Source organism: Mytilus trossulus, chromosome 8 (assembly GCF_036588685.1).
Source record: "Mytilus trossulus isolate FHL-02 chromosome 8, PNRI_Mtr1.1.1.hap1, whole genome shotgun sequence".
Classification (NCBI taxonomy): Eukaryota; Metazoa; Mollusca; class Bivalvia; order Mytilida; family Mytilidae; genus Mytilus; species Mytilus trossulus.
Genome location: NC_086380.1, coordinates 3,674,376 through 3,689,179, shown reverse-complemented (window position 1 = coordinate 3,689,179; position 14,804 = coordinate 3,674,376). Strand labels below are relative to the sequence as shown.

Here is a 14,804-nt window from a genome sequence, read left to right as displayed (position 1 = left end):
GAAGATGGTTTTACCCTTGACTAGTACATTAATCTTCAACTATTGATCTGACAAGATTAAATGTCACATTATAAATATGAATAAAAAGTAATATTAGATATGATTTATGTAAAGCTTTAATGATATGAGTAATATATATACTGATGACAAGATAGAAGTTATAATGTATGGGTGAATTGTGCCCACTAGGAGGTATAGGCTCATCATTATGTGATACTGAAAAGAAAATAATTGGGTTCTTGAAATTGTAAATTATAATAACACAACTTTTGAATTAGATTGGACATGAAAGTGGACTAAAGCTGGTTGCTATTGATGTGAAAGATATGTTTACAGTTGGAATGACTAGAAACATAAGTCTGGAACCAAATAAGTCACCATGACATCAGAGTCGTCTGTGTAGTTACATTTCTTTATCTTACAAAGGTTTTTAAAAATGCTTTGAAAGGTTAAAATTTAAAAAAAATATATAATAAAAACCAATTATTTTAACTAAAAGAAAGTCAACAGTAGAAAAGTTTCTCTGTGAAAGATAAGGCACATTGGTATGCTATAATACAAACACAGGCACTTGTTTCTATCCATTTGAAAAGTTCCCACTATCAACGAACATTTACGTAAATGTATGTTGATAGTGGGTTTTCCAATGGATGGAAACAAGTGCCTGTGAATACAAAGTATATTTTACAATTATGATCTAGTTTTAAAATTTGTATGTTGAAATGAATAAAATTTTATTTCTAAAGTAATTGTATCATGTTGTGGGGTGTGTTTGTTTCAATTTGATCTAATCTTGTCTGTCCTTCAGTTTTTGCAATTTTTTGCAGATATCTGATAATTCTGTTTTAAACAATGAAGTATAGGTAAAAAACGTAAACAGAATGTTGATTTTATTGAATAACATGAGATATCTTTCTTGTTTGTTTTTGTTGTTTAGTTCAGGTTCATGAGCGACTAAACAATTTTCTTTATCTTTAATACTCCCTTTCAGAAACGTTAAACCAGTGCGAATAGACACCCTTGCATGTTTTTGAAACTTTTCCTTTGTATATTGCTGGAAAATTATCTTTAAATTAAAACTTTACATCTTTGTGGTTCTCAGACATTAATTAAAATTCAGCTGATCGGCAATTTTTTGTTAAACAATTTTTTAACATTCCTGCACACGAAAAATGAACTATTGTTTATCTGCATGTAGACGACTATAATGAATAAATGATCTGAATCGAATCATATTGTTGTGACGGGAAATAAATCTTTACTTTTTTCTTTTTGAAAAAGGAATCGTCTGTGACTTAACATGTCCCATTGAATTTATTAATGTATTTAGAATCTTATTATCATAATATTTTGTGTTGAAATTTGGAAATTTCTTACTTTTGTTAAAGGTAGGCAATTAATATACAGTTATTATGCATAATAAATTTTAAGACAAAGGCTTTTATTGAACTATTGATAAAGGACGTAACAACATGAAATCTATCAGCATAGATCACACACTTTAAAAACAATGAAAGTTATTCTCTATTTTCATTGCTTGTGCCAAATGAAGTTCTAACAAGACTTTGAAAAATAGTTTTCTAAGATTTGTCAGCTTAGGTTTAATTATACTTAAATTTTCAACAAAATGACATATTTCCTTATTTTTATGTTATCAAAGTATAAGCCCAAAATTCAATGTAATATTATGGCCAATAAATCATAATTTAAATTTTGAGCTAGAAAAAGGGGCCATTAATTGGGGCCTTATTCTCCTTTTAATTATTATGTCCACAGTATGTTTTGTTGAATTGCATTCAGCTTCTGACGAAAAATATTATTGGATCATGATGTAGAACTGTAATAGTTGATTCTATTGTGACTCTTATTATTTTACATGTGATAATTTAAGTTAATAGAACACAGGTTTCAAGTTTTTTGAAATTTGCAAGCATACTGAATAAACTTAAATAAGATTAATGGTTTGAAATTGAGATTTTGATTATTATTGATAGTATTTAATGGTTTAAATAGGAGACAAATTAACTAGATTTATCTAGCATAAATCATAAATTGTATAAAAACTAAAATGTTAAAGGAGTTTTTACTGTCAGTGCATGTTACAATGGTGTATGTAGTTGCATAATAATATGTTTTAACTTCTTGTCCGCAAATAGTTTGAAATAATTTGAGTTTAATTTGCCAAATAAGATCGGTTTTTAAAAAAAATCTCATTGTGTATTAGGCGTAAGGAGCTGTATGTGTATAAAATTGCTGATAAAAAGAAGGCTCTTGTCAGCACAATTTGTTCTCATAGTCAAAACTCTTTCATGCTCAATTTTTTTAACTGTCTGTCTTGACGGACTGTATTACTAGTGACATTTGACAAAATTATAGGAAATGTTTTTATTTTAATTGTTTTGACATTCCTGGCAGCATATATGGTTTGTTACCATACATATCTATCTGATATTATATTAAACATTAAGTGAATTACAGTTTTGTTTGTGCTCTGCGGCTTTATTAATTTTTGGAATATATGAGTTGAAAACAGTAAGCAACAGTGGGAATTTGTCTACTTTGCAAATATGAGGTAATTTTTGTAGAGGGGAGAGGGAAATTGTAAAATTCAATGTTGATATATCACTGTGTTCTAAACTAACATGTGAAGAAGGCTATTATTCACAGAAGAATGCAAATGGGATCTTTTGCATGGAGTAAAATGACTTATAGTATGAAACACAATAAATAAAGACTATTGAACATGATTACAATCAATGCAAATCAGGGAGTATTTGAAAAATTATGAACTTCTGTTTGCATTGTGGATAGATATACGAAGATGTGGTACGAGTGCCAATGAGACAACTCTCCATCCAAATAACATGCAATTTAAAAAAGTGAACCATTATAGGTCAATGTACGCCCTTCAACACGGAGCCTAATGGCTCACACAGAACAACAAGCTACAAAGGGCTCCAAAATTACTAGTGTAAAACCATTCAAACGGGAAAACCAACAGTCTAATCTATATAAAAAGCGAGAAACGAGAAACACTTAAATATTCGTTGAATACCAATAGTTGTGGATTTCATGTGTATAAAGTAACCATGAATTTTAATGTTTAACAAAATACAAATTGTCTAAAGGAATGTATGCAATTGCTCAAACAACAAAATTAAATGTCCAGAAAACACAAGTTATCCCCATACTTCGAAAAATTGTTACCCATGAAAATAAGATTAACAATTTATAATCTTGGCTCCAAATTTGAGTTCAAACATAAAATACCACAAGTACTTATGTGACAGACATTTGACAAATTCAAACATAATGTTTTATTGTTCAAATTATTTGTATATTATGTTAGACTTGTTTTTATTGTTATGTTTATGCAAATGTAACAACAATACATATTAAAAAAACATTTATTACATTGTGTGAAAATAGAATCCTTTTTGGAGGGAAAAAAAGTATAACAATATTAGTGTAATGTGGTTCTTCATCACTCTGAGCATCCATAAAATATGGCCTTTGATCCGAAAATTTTATATTTATGTCAAAAGACCTTTGAAGTTTCTGAAAATAAATCCAAAGCATTTTGTTATTTTAATCACATTTAAAGACCATATCCAGGATTGTTCCACTCGATTTCCTAGGCTAATCATGTTAAGTTAGGCAAATCATGTATGAGTTAGCTTAACTTTTTACCGTAATGCATGTATTCATTGAAAGCTGTTGCGAAGAAACAGATTTATAAAGGTTTTTTGTGTATGGTTTTTTATTACATTGGTATTTTTATCTTTTATAATTCACATATTTTACTGAATTTCAAAGGTATGTGATGTAAGTTTGAAAGATAATATCTTATTCAATTGTTTCACAGAAAATACAAAAATGTATTCCTTGTTTTTTAAATTACAAGATTGGGTTATCTCCCTTTCAGAATGGTATTTTGGAAGATGAGAAAAAAATGAAAAAAACTCAACAAAAAAGAAGTTTCAGTGTGTAAAGAAACTGATCTTTGTTTACAATTAGTTATCTTCGAAATAATTCAATGGTTTAATCTGTATATAATTTTTTGTTCTTTTCAGCTTGATAGTTGTGTCAACTTTGAAGAACGAAAGAAGATCAGAGATGCTTTACGTGAGGTACAGGGGCTCAACAGAGCAGCTTGTGGTGGCATCAAGCCACTGTCTTTCCGTCCACGTAATCTAAAATTAGAGCCTTCTAAATCGCCTAAAAATTGTAAAGAAAATTCCGGAAACTCATTGAAGGAGGATGAAAACAGAACTGATTCTAACCATTGTGAAGTTGTAAAACAATTAGAGGAGGTTAGTTCTGATTTAAAAGCAACAGAAGGATGTTCTTTACCTATGCAAGATGACAACCAAACATCAATAAATTCTAAAGTGCAAGGAGAAAAATTGTTTGAAACAAAAGGATTTTTAAGTTCAAGGTCAGATGACAAAGTCAGGTCTGGTTTAAGCTCAGATTCTACTGTTGCAAAAGATACCGAAAGTCCAGAGTTTTCACCGGAGGAAATTCTAAAGTCTTCATCCCCTCAGGATAACAGCAATTATTTGATATTTCCTGAAACAGGAAACAGGAATATTTCTAATACACCAATTATCAGTTCTGTGAAAAGTTTAGTTGAAAGTAATTTGAAAGAGGAACCTTTAATTGATAGAAACTGTTCTGTGGAAACTTTTGATGTAAGTGATTTTTTAAATAATGAACTTTTAGTTGATAGAAACAGTTCCATCAAATCTGTAGGTGAAAGTAATTTTAAAGATGAACCTTTAGTTGATGAAATAATTTATGTGAACACTTTAGTTGTAGGTAATTTGAAAGTGGAACCTTTAATTGATAAAAAAAGTTCTGTGAAAAGTTTAGTTGATAGTAACTTGAAGAAGGAACCGTTAATTGATAAAAACAGTTCTGTGAACTCTTCAGTAGTTAATGCTTTGAAAGATGAATCTTTAATAGATAAAAACATTTCTGTGAAAACATTAGTTGAAAGTAATTCTAATGAGGAACAGGTAATTGATAGAAAACAAGTCTGTAGATTTTTTAGTCGTGGGAAAATCACATCAAACATACCTAAAAGTGCAATAAAATCCGAACAAGAAACTGCCAGTCCCCAATCAAACATGGAAGGTACTGTGAAAAGTTATAAAAGTCAGTTGGTCATTGGAAATATAGGAAGTTCTAAAGCTGCCAATTTAACATACCCGTCACATGTGTTCACAAACAATAATTCTGAAAATACAGATCAGACTCTGAAAAACACGATGTCAGGAGGTCATGAGGTTAAAAGAAGTAATTCCCTCAAAGTTCTTAAAAAGAACCAGCTTAATCAAGAAAAAATGCCCAATGAAGGCGGAACTGTCATTACTGAAGAAATTAGACGGAAATCTTTAGAACCGAGTTTGATAAATAATGGCAATATTTTTCCAAAGAGAAAAGAAAGTGGGGCTATTATTACTGAAGAAATGAGACGTAAATCTTTGGAACCAAGTTTGTTAAGCAATGGCAATATTTCATCAAATCGTAAAGAAAGTGGCACTATTATTACTGAAGAGATGAGACGTAAATCTTTGGAACCAAGTTTGTTAAGTAATATTGTTATTTTACCAAATCGTAAAGAAATTGGGACTATAATAAATGAAGAAATGAGACGTAAAACTTTGGACCAAAGTTGGTTAAGTAATGGCGATATTTCATTAAATGGTAAAGAAAGTGGGGCTATAATTACTGAAGAGATGAGACGCAGGTCAGTAGATCACATAGAAACAGAAAATGATAATAACTTGCATGGTACCAATGAAATAAATGGTAACTTCATCGGTCAAACTTCTCAAAAGACAGATGAAACTGATAAAAGTGAATATAATGAAAATGAGAACAATTCTACTGAGCACAATGGACATGAATCTTTCTCTAAAACTAGTAATGAAGAACTGGAAAGTCAGGTATTTCACCTTGACCCGCAACCAACTGCCGAAAACCAAAAGGATAGCAACTGTTCCGTTAAAATTGAAACAGAGCCATGTAGTATATCAATAGAGGACAAGACTTCATTGATAGAGGACAAGAATTTATCTTCCTCAAATTCAATAGACATAGATGACACTGCTGACAGTTGTAGTGACTGTCAGAAAAACCAGGAGACAAGCAGCCATGAAGGTCAAGGTCAGACTGAAGAGGAACTCACACAACAAATACAGACACTTCAGATACAGGTAACAATATGGTGTGGATTAATTATTTCATGCATTGCAGGCTTAAGAAGAGAGATGAATCTTAAAAACACAAAAATACTGAACTCCGAAGAAAATTCAAAAAGGAAAGTCCTAAAACAAATGGCAAAATCAAAAGTTCAAACACATCAAAAGAATGGATAAAAGATATCAAACTCAAAAGTTATAGAAAACCAACGTTACAATGGCAAACAAAAAAAAACCCCAAAAAGACCAACAGACAAACAGCAGTTTACATCTTAGAAAACTATATATGAACAACACAAACCTCACAAAAAAAAACCCAGGAGATTTTCACAATATCATGTACACATTTACTTCCAAGCTAAGTTTTCTGTTATTTGATTTAGAATTAGCTTACACATACCTGCCAACTTTTCAAAGTGCCCATGGGGGTTTTGCGTGCAAGATGACTGCCATAGTCCTAAAAAACCTTCAAGGGGGCCTGCAAATACATTTAAATGTTGTTTTTTGGCTTCTTCATTCTTTTATAAGCCTAATAGCATTGTAAAATTAATTGTTTTATTTAAATTGTTGACAAAATTGCTCTTTCAAAATTTCAATTTGGGAGCCTCCATGGGGGAAATCCCCCGCAAATAGTGACAGTTGGCAGGTATGCTTACACAGGTTTTGTCTATTTAAGCTGAAAGAATGTCAGGATTTTACAAAAAGAAGAAAAATCAGAGGCAGAATCAGGAAGCTGAGAGAACAGATTGCAGGTAATTAACAGACAAATACTGCACTGTGAACATACTGAAATTCGATATACATAGATTTATTTTTTGATGTTTGATTATGGAAAATACAAACTGGAAAACTAGCAATATCAACAAGGTATAGATAGTTTTCCATTGACATAATTTGAGTTAGAGTTATCTCCCTTCACCACCATGGTAGTGGACAACAGGCATACATTTCTTTAAAATTCAACCAAGTTCAGCTGGTTATACAAAGGAACTGTATGACTTACTGAGCAATTTTAATTTGTATAATTCAATATAACCATCTAGTATTAAATGATCAGACTTGCTTATGCAAATGTATACCAAGTAATCACATGCTTCAAATAAGAAATTATCAGTCCCCCCAGCATTTAAGCCAAGGGAAACAACTCCAAATTAAGTTTCCTCAATTAAAAAGTGACTATAGTGTTAGAATCTGTATCTATCCAAAAGTAATTTTATCAATGTAATAATTTTCATAGCAGATTTGATAATTACCGTTAGTTGTAACGTTAGTTGTTAAATATATAGTTCAAATATTATTTTCTATACACATGGTTGTATGCAGTGAATTCTGATTTCTAAAGCATTGACCTATGACCTACTCCAATTCATTTCTTACAGCAGATGGATAAACACAATGAGTTCTGCACCGAAATCTCTTTAACTCATTTTTAGGACATTTTTTAATACCTGCACTCATAACTTTTTTCTGTATGATTTAAAAAATTATTCCACTTAGACTTTAGGATTTGAATTTTGTTAAAAGGAAATATCAAATAAATACTTAAATACATTCATCATATCTGTTTTCCATTGAGAAATAAGATTCCAAATTTGTATGTGGTCTGGCAAAATTTCATTTTTTAATTGTAAGATATGAAAAAAATATTTTTCAAATGACATCTCTCGAATTGTGTCTTCATTTAAAAAACTAAGTCAGATGGAAAGTTTTAAGATCATGTTGAAATAAAATAGATATTGAAATAACACCCATAAGCATTGAAATAGTATACTATAAAGGTTCAAACTGGCACGCTCAATTGAAATTTGATAAATAAATTTTTATATATTTGTAACATCATATTGAGATCAGTTATAAGTGAGTATTTTGTAGGCCATTTTAAGAATACTGATCGAACTTAGTGAAAACATCGCTAAATGGATTCAAAGTTTCAAGCAGAGTGATAGATTGGTCGTTCACCCCATATAATGTGGTTCATATCAATACAGATGCTTTTACCCTGTGCTGACTTGGTTTTCGTTGATGTAACTATTGACACAATTTTTTTAATAAAAATTACTGCAGCTATAGTCCCAAAACAATCATCGAAATAAATTTCCTTCAAGTAAATAAGCTTATGCTTGAAGGGTCCGTCAGATGAATAGTAGAGATCCAAGATTCATTATAAAAAAACTGAAAGTGAAATACTTGTTTGAGCATGCCTTCAGGTTGCTATTTCATTTAAAATCATCCATTTAATACCTTCTTCTAAATTCTTGGCATGATTTGGATTAATAGAAAAATCTATAGATTGATAAGGCAGTACCACAATATTTTTCTAAAAAAAGGTTGATGGATAAGTTTAAAGTGTATTAATATAGCTATGTTACCTCTTATTAGCTCATGCCTTGAATACAATGTCTGCTCTGGGTACATCCAGAATATTTCAATTTTACAATTTATATCCAATTCTAACATAAGTGGAAGGTATACAGTATTCAACATGTTTTATTTACTTTAAATCATGAGCGATTTATTTTTCATGACTTTTGCAAGGAGAGAAATAATGCGAATATAAGTACACTTCAAATTTGAATCTTTTCTTATATATTTATTGTACATATATATATTTGTCAAAAAGTTGTATTGAAGTCGTCTAGAAAGAACTTAATGCTAAAATAAGTTGGTTTACAATATATTTTCTGTATTGAAACATTTTGTTACGCTGAAAAGACACAATTTGTTTACTTTTAATTTTGAACCAAGGATGAAGGAATATATAGGTTGTTTGTTTACATTAATATTGGATCATATTGCTGTTTTAACTTTCAAATTGTATAGAATTTTTTTTGCTTAGCTCGACAGGATATTGTATCTCTCTCATTCAAAAAGTGAATTAGAATCACCGAGCTGTCAAATAGATTCTAATAAGTGGGTATTAAAATTGAAATGTTCCCCGCCAAGTCTGTTGACATCAATGAATGGTTAAGCATGAACCTTTTTGCCTCATTGTTCGGGTTTTGTAGTATAAAAAGATGGATCGTGGCAAATTTCACTCAGATGTGTATTGGCTAAGTTATACCTGTTGACAGGTACTTTTATCTTCATCGTGTATTGGATTACATTTTACGGGATTTTAATTTTCGGTGGTTTTAAGACAAAGGTATAGAAATAATCATAATTTTGAAAATATCAAACAGACCTGATAGCACTATTTGCCTTTTAATCTTGTATAATTTTTTTGACAATTTTGAATTAAGCCAAAGAAATTATTGAAAAATTGAATACACAGTAAAATAATGAATTTGGGTATAACATCCTTTCACTATCGTTACTTTTTCAAATGTTGTGGTAAGGGTTAAATGTATGAAAAACGATATGTGAGTATCTGCATAATATTTAAATTGTATGCACTTCGAATAACTGACATTGCATTTTTGTGGTCTTTATCATATATAAATATGAAATGACTATTGTAACATATTTTTCATTCAAAGCTAACTTTTTACTAGAAATTATTCAGAAATTTGAGCAAGCGTGGGTGATAAAAAATTGTTTTGAGGCAGACTTTATTTTGGTTATACATGTATATCTATTTCATACGCCATTTATATAAAATAATTAAAAATTAAGAACACAATCAACTTGTTGCATTTGATATGGTTAAAGTATGAAACTTAAATAGGGCTCAGAACATTTAAACTATTATTAATTATCGGTTAAGTCCCATGTACCCTTAAGGAAAAAATAAAGCTTTAAATAATTGATAAGGGCCTAATTTTATCACCTTTAGTAGTTTTAAAGGATTACGATTATCTAACAATTGAATGATTTATCTTGGATTATCTATTGCCAGTCAGGAATAAGGAGCGAAGAGGTGATTTATGATCTAATTTTATCCCCTGCGATGAAAACCAATGTTTGTATATCCCCATAAACAGAAGATTTAATGTGGATTTTTTTTTTAGGGGCAAGTTTTCTATTCTAGATTTGAACAATGGGTACTTGCAGGTGTGTTTATTTGTCGAAATGTGTAAATAAACTATCCCTAAATAAAAGATATTTACTTGGAAAAAAAAAAAAAAAAACTATCCCTGCTATATGTAGCCTTTTGCTTCTAGCTGTTAAATGCGGATTGCAACATTCCTGGAGTAAGCTGTTGAAATGATAAAATATTAATTTCTTTGGTTTAAAAAGATTTGAATGAGCACTATTTTAATAGTTTTTAATGCAAAGAACACAAACTAAACTTTGAAAATGTTTTGATAAGAAGGAAATGTTTTTTGCATCATAATTGTTGAATTACAATGTAAACCAATTACATTTGGATTTTTTTTTTTAAACAAGTGTTTAAAACGAAATACAGTTTTGTAAAAATATTGACCTGTATACTTCTATGATTTGATATAGCGATTCATGTGTTCATGTTTTTGTTATCAAATTGATTGTTGTAATTTTCCACTCAATTAGAAACAGATTAATCTTAAATTTGATGCATATAGACCATCAAAAGAAAAGGGGATTTTATAATGATCTGATTCCAACCTCCCAGAAATGGCAAACCATCTGCGGACATGACATACAGTACTGGATGACAACCTTCTAATGACATTTCCAGGGGTATCAAATATGGTGGGATCAATATTAATAGCTTTCTTATTAAAATGATAACAATCTATGACATATAATCTTAAATATTGTGAATGGAAATTTGACTTGAATAACCCCTTTACTCACATTGGAACAGATAACCATCTAACAAATTAGACTATAATTAGATCGTAAACTTTAATTATTACATTGACTATTTGTCATTATGACGATTGAATTTCTATCAATGTAAACCAAAGTACATCTTAAATTGTATCGAATTATAAAGGCCAAGATTTTGATAGATGTTATTATTTGAAACATATGATGATTATGCCTTTGATATTTTGATCCATTTTTTTGGTGCCATGAACCAAATGGCACAAATAATCAGAAAAATATTTTTTTATAGATATAACTGTTTATTTTGATTATTACCTTTCACGAATATTTTTCAACTGTAACAATTTTTGAAAGCATTATTTATTTTTTAAATGAAATGTCAGTTTTGATATTTTGAATTACAAATAATGTAAAAAGGAACAGACAATATACTTCTATCAAATTGGGCTGTTATATTTCTCGTTTGAATTGCTTTACAGTTCTTTTTCAGGCCTTTACAATTTGCTGGTGCAAATGCGCCTTGTAGTGGCATTAGCTCTTTTGAGAAATCTACAATAAACAGTCTACTGTAAATTCAGAAATTAATGCACGGTTTTTATTATTGCGAAAAATGCGACTGAGATGTAAACGCAATAATTTAAACTCGCATTTGAAATATTTTATATGATTTTAACAGGATTTTTTTTCAAAATCGTAAAAATTAAAATCGCATTTATGTCTAAAGTGACAAAATCGCAATAATAAATGCACGCAATAATTTCTGAATTTACAGTATTATTTGAACTTGGAATTATTTTTAATTATGGAATTTGCATAGTTTCTTGTTATTGAATTATTAATAAATTCCATGTTTTAATTCTGTTCTAAAATGTTCTGTGCTATGCACAACACTTTCTATTACAAAGAAGGTAGTACATTTTCAATAGAATGTACTATGCCGCGCACAACACTACCTATCCCAAAAAAAACATTGTATGGAAAGTGGTATGAACTGCCCAAAACATTATAATACCAAATAAACATGGTATTTATTAAAAATTTCCAGCACAAGAACTTATGCAAATTCCATAATTAAAAATAATTCCAAGTTCAAATAATAGCCTGTAAATAACATAGGTGTTTAGTTTAAACAATATTTTATTCAAATAAATTGAATTGGATTGGGCAACAGGCATAGCCTATGTAAGCCCTCTCCACAAAACAAGGTACAATATATTACATTCAAACAAAGCAACACATGCACAAACATAAAGACAAAACAGAATTATTTTTTCAAAAATACCTCTTAGCTGACTGGAATGATGTTTCAAATAGTTAACTCAGATCAAAAGTATGACTATTTTCAAAATACTTCAAATGTAAACTCAGAAAATTTAATAAAAAATATACTATGAAGAAAAGTTAGTTTTATAAACTCCAACATTGATTTAGAGGTCTCATATTAAACTAAATGGTCTCCAGTCAGCTATCTAAAATAATAAATTTAATAACTCATTTTTAAAACAACATGTTTGATATCATGTACTTATTTTTACTAAATTATTGCACCTGAAGAAAAACGACAGCGAGTAGTAACCATATTGATACATTAAAGAATTATAATAATATAAAAAGAATTTAGAATGTTAATAATAAAAGAAAAAAAAAAAATATATTTAGATTTAAGAAATTAAAGATATACAAATTGAATATATGAATGATATAGAAATGAAGGTGCATTTAGTAGCTTTTTAGCTTTAATAATATTAATTATTTTTCAGCTGATTTGGGTCTAAGAGCTTAATATAATACAAAATACAGACATACAAAGTAAAAGTTAATTTGGTTTTGGACTATAAAATACATTTCATCATACAAATCTCTCTGAATTTTTTATATATTCATGAACAGCCTTTACTATCTGAACATTGTCTTCAAAACTCAAAGATTGATCACCAAATAGTATCAAGTTTAAATCAATATCAACTCCATAAGCAGACAGTTTATCAAGGAGTGTGATCCTATTAATAGTGTATGATGGACAATCAAAAAAATAATGTTGGTTGTCTTCACATTTAAATAAACATTTAGGACAGGAAGGTTCTTCTGTCAAAAAATCATGAAACAAGTGGGAATTTAAATTACTTGCATCGTTTCGTAATTGACAATGAATAATATTAAATTTTCTTATACCTGAACAACAATATTTAGGAGGAATCTCTGGTTTATATATTTTATCAAGTACAGATTTAAACTGGTTAATCGACAATACATTTTTAGCATTAGTGTCTAATTCATTCCAGAGTTTAACAACAGAAGGTATGAAACTTTTATAATATGAAACTGTTCTGCACCTTGGTATGGTATAATTCAGAGAGTTTCTCCTAAGAATATAATCATTCGGTGTGAGAAAACAAGGTTCTAATAAACCTATCATATAACTTGGGGAAAATCCATTTTTTATTTTATAAAATGTAGTAAGTTTATGCTTCTTCCTTCTGTCTGATAATTTTTCAAGACCTATTTACATAGGTGTCTTTTACGTGCAAGAGATATTACTCTCCCTTTACATGTGTCACCCATTTATTGTCCTCTTCTGAGAGACTGTCATCATTTCTCAAGAACATACTCGCAAATGGTGTCAAGGGAGAGCCGAAAAATTTATTTCCTGAAATTATCTCCCAAAAAAAGGGATCAAACCAGGAACATTTTTAGTCTGATGCCCTAATAACTACACCACTACTCTCCTAAAAAGCATTGTTTGAAAGCAGTTTATGTATTGAATTAAATTAACACTTGGAAATACCATGATGATGTATTATGTATTGTCATCATACTACGTTTTAACTTAGGAACTCCTTTGTCTTAACAATTAAAAGATATTTTTGTTAAACATGCAGATTTCATCTACTGTAGAAATACCTCTATAGATTATAACACTTTATTATTTCATTTAAATTCTGCGGTTTTTATTAACAGAAGGAAGAATTTAACGATTCTGACACTTGTATATTTAACAAGGTTGCTTTTAGTGATAAAATCTCTTCTTTTTAAAACAATGGTTTTTAAAAATCAAATATTGAACAAAGTCAGCATGACAATGCCTACAACCTACTCATATGTCAAGCACGCGAGTCGTGGGGTATTTGCACATGTATGATTTGAACCCTTCGCCCCTACCATGTCAATAACCTAGACAGGTCTTATTCAATATTGCATGCACTGTAAATCAAACGATTGAGGTCTCAGTAAAGATTACGAATTATGTTAGTTTATATGAATGAAACGATAACCGTCTTTTAATTCAGTTGAATATCAAAATGTTTCAGTAAGATAAAGAGCCTACCTACGTTGTTTTATAAAATTTGACAAATTCAGGTGTTTAAACAATTAACGTTAAATTTAAAGGGAAGTCAACATCTATCGGAAAGTCCAGCATTAGTCATGTCTTGGCAATAGATAAAATAAAGTTTTCAAAAACAAAGAAGTAAAGTAATTGATAAAAACATGTAAACATTACAAACAAAAGAATTGATATGAGACCATATTTAAAGCTTCGGTCTCAAGCACTCCTCATTAGATCATAGTTAGACTTACGAACACATAGAGAAGTTAATTTTTTGTTTATATTTGGAATATATTTACATAAAGTATCAGACATTAGAAAAAGAATGGGAATCTTAAGAGGTTAGTTCAAGACTTTGGAATGTACTTACAATTTTTACGTAATTGCTTTGAACTTTAACTAAATAAGAAATGATTTCTGACTCATTCTTACTAACTTGCTTTGTAAATCTAACGGCTCTGTTATTTTCTATTTTGTAAGTTTAAGAATGCAAACAATTCTAGTAAAACAGTAAAACCACTTTGTTTAATTTAGAAAAAAAAAGATTTGTTTGAAATACAATATGTGATATCTTTGAG

General features: G+C 29.5%; 1 protein-coding gene across 13 annotated transcripts in view; it reads left to right on the top strand.

Moving 5' to 3' along the window:
• The window catches only part of LOC134728137 (muscle M-line assembly protein unc-89-like), a 158,454-nt gene that overhangs the window by 24,506 nt on the left and 119,144 nt on the right, over positions 1 to 14,804 (top strand). For 12 of the 13 annotated variants that reach the window (XM_063592587.1, XM_063592588.1, XM_063592581.1 and 9 more), the window contains exons 2-3: positions 4,074 to 6,224; positions 6,886 to 6,961. In XM_063592587.1, coding sequence (XP_063448657.1) covers positions 4,074 to 6,224; positions 6,886 to 6,961 — 2,227 coding nt within the window. Of the gene's footprint in view, positions 1 to 4,073; positions 6,225 to 6,885; positions 6,962 to 14,472; positions 14,568 to 14,804 lie in introns of those variants that run through there. The other variant, XM_063592591.1, reaches the window with a different exon arrangement.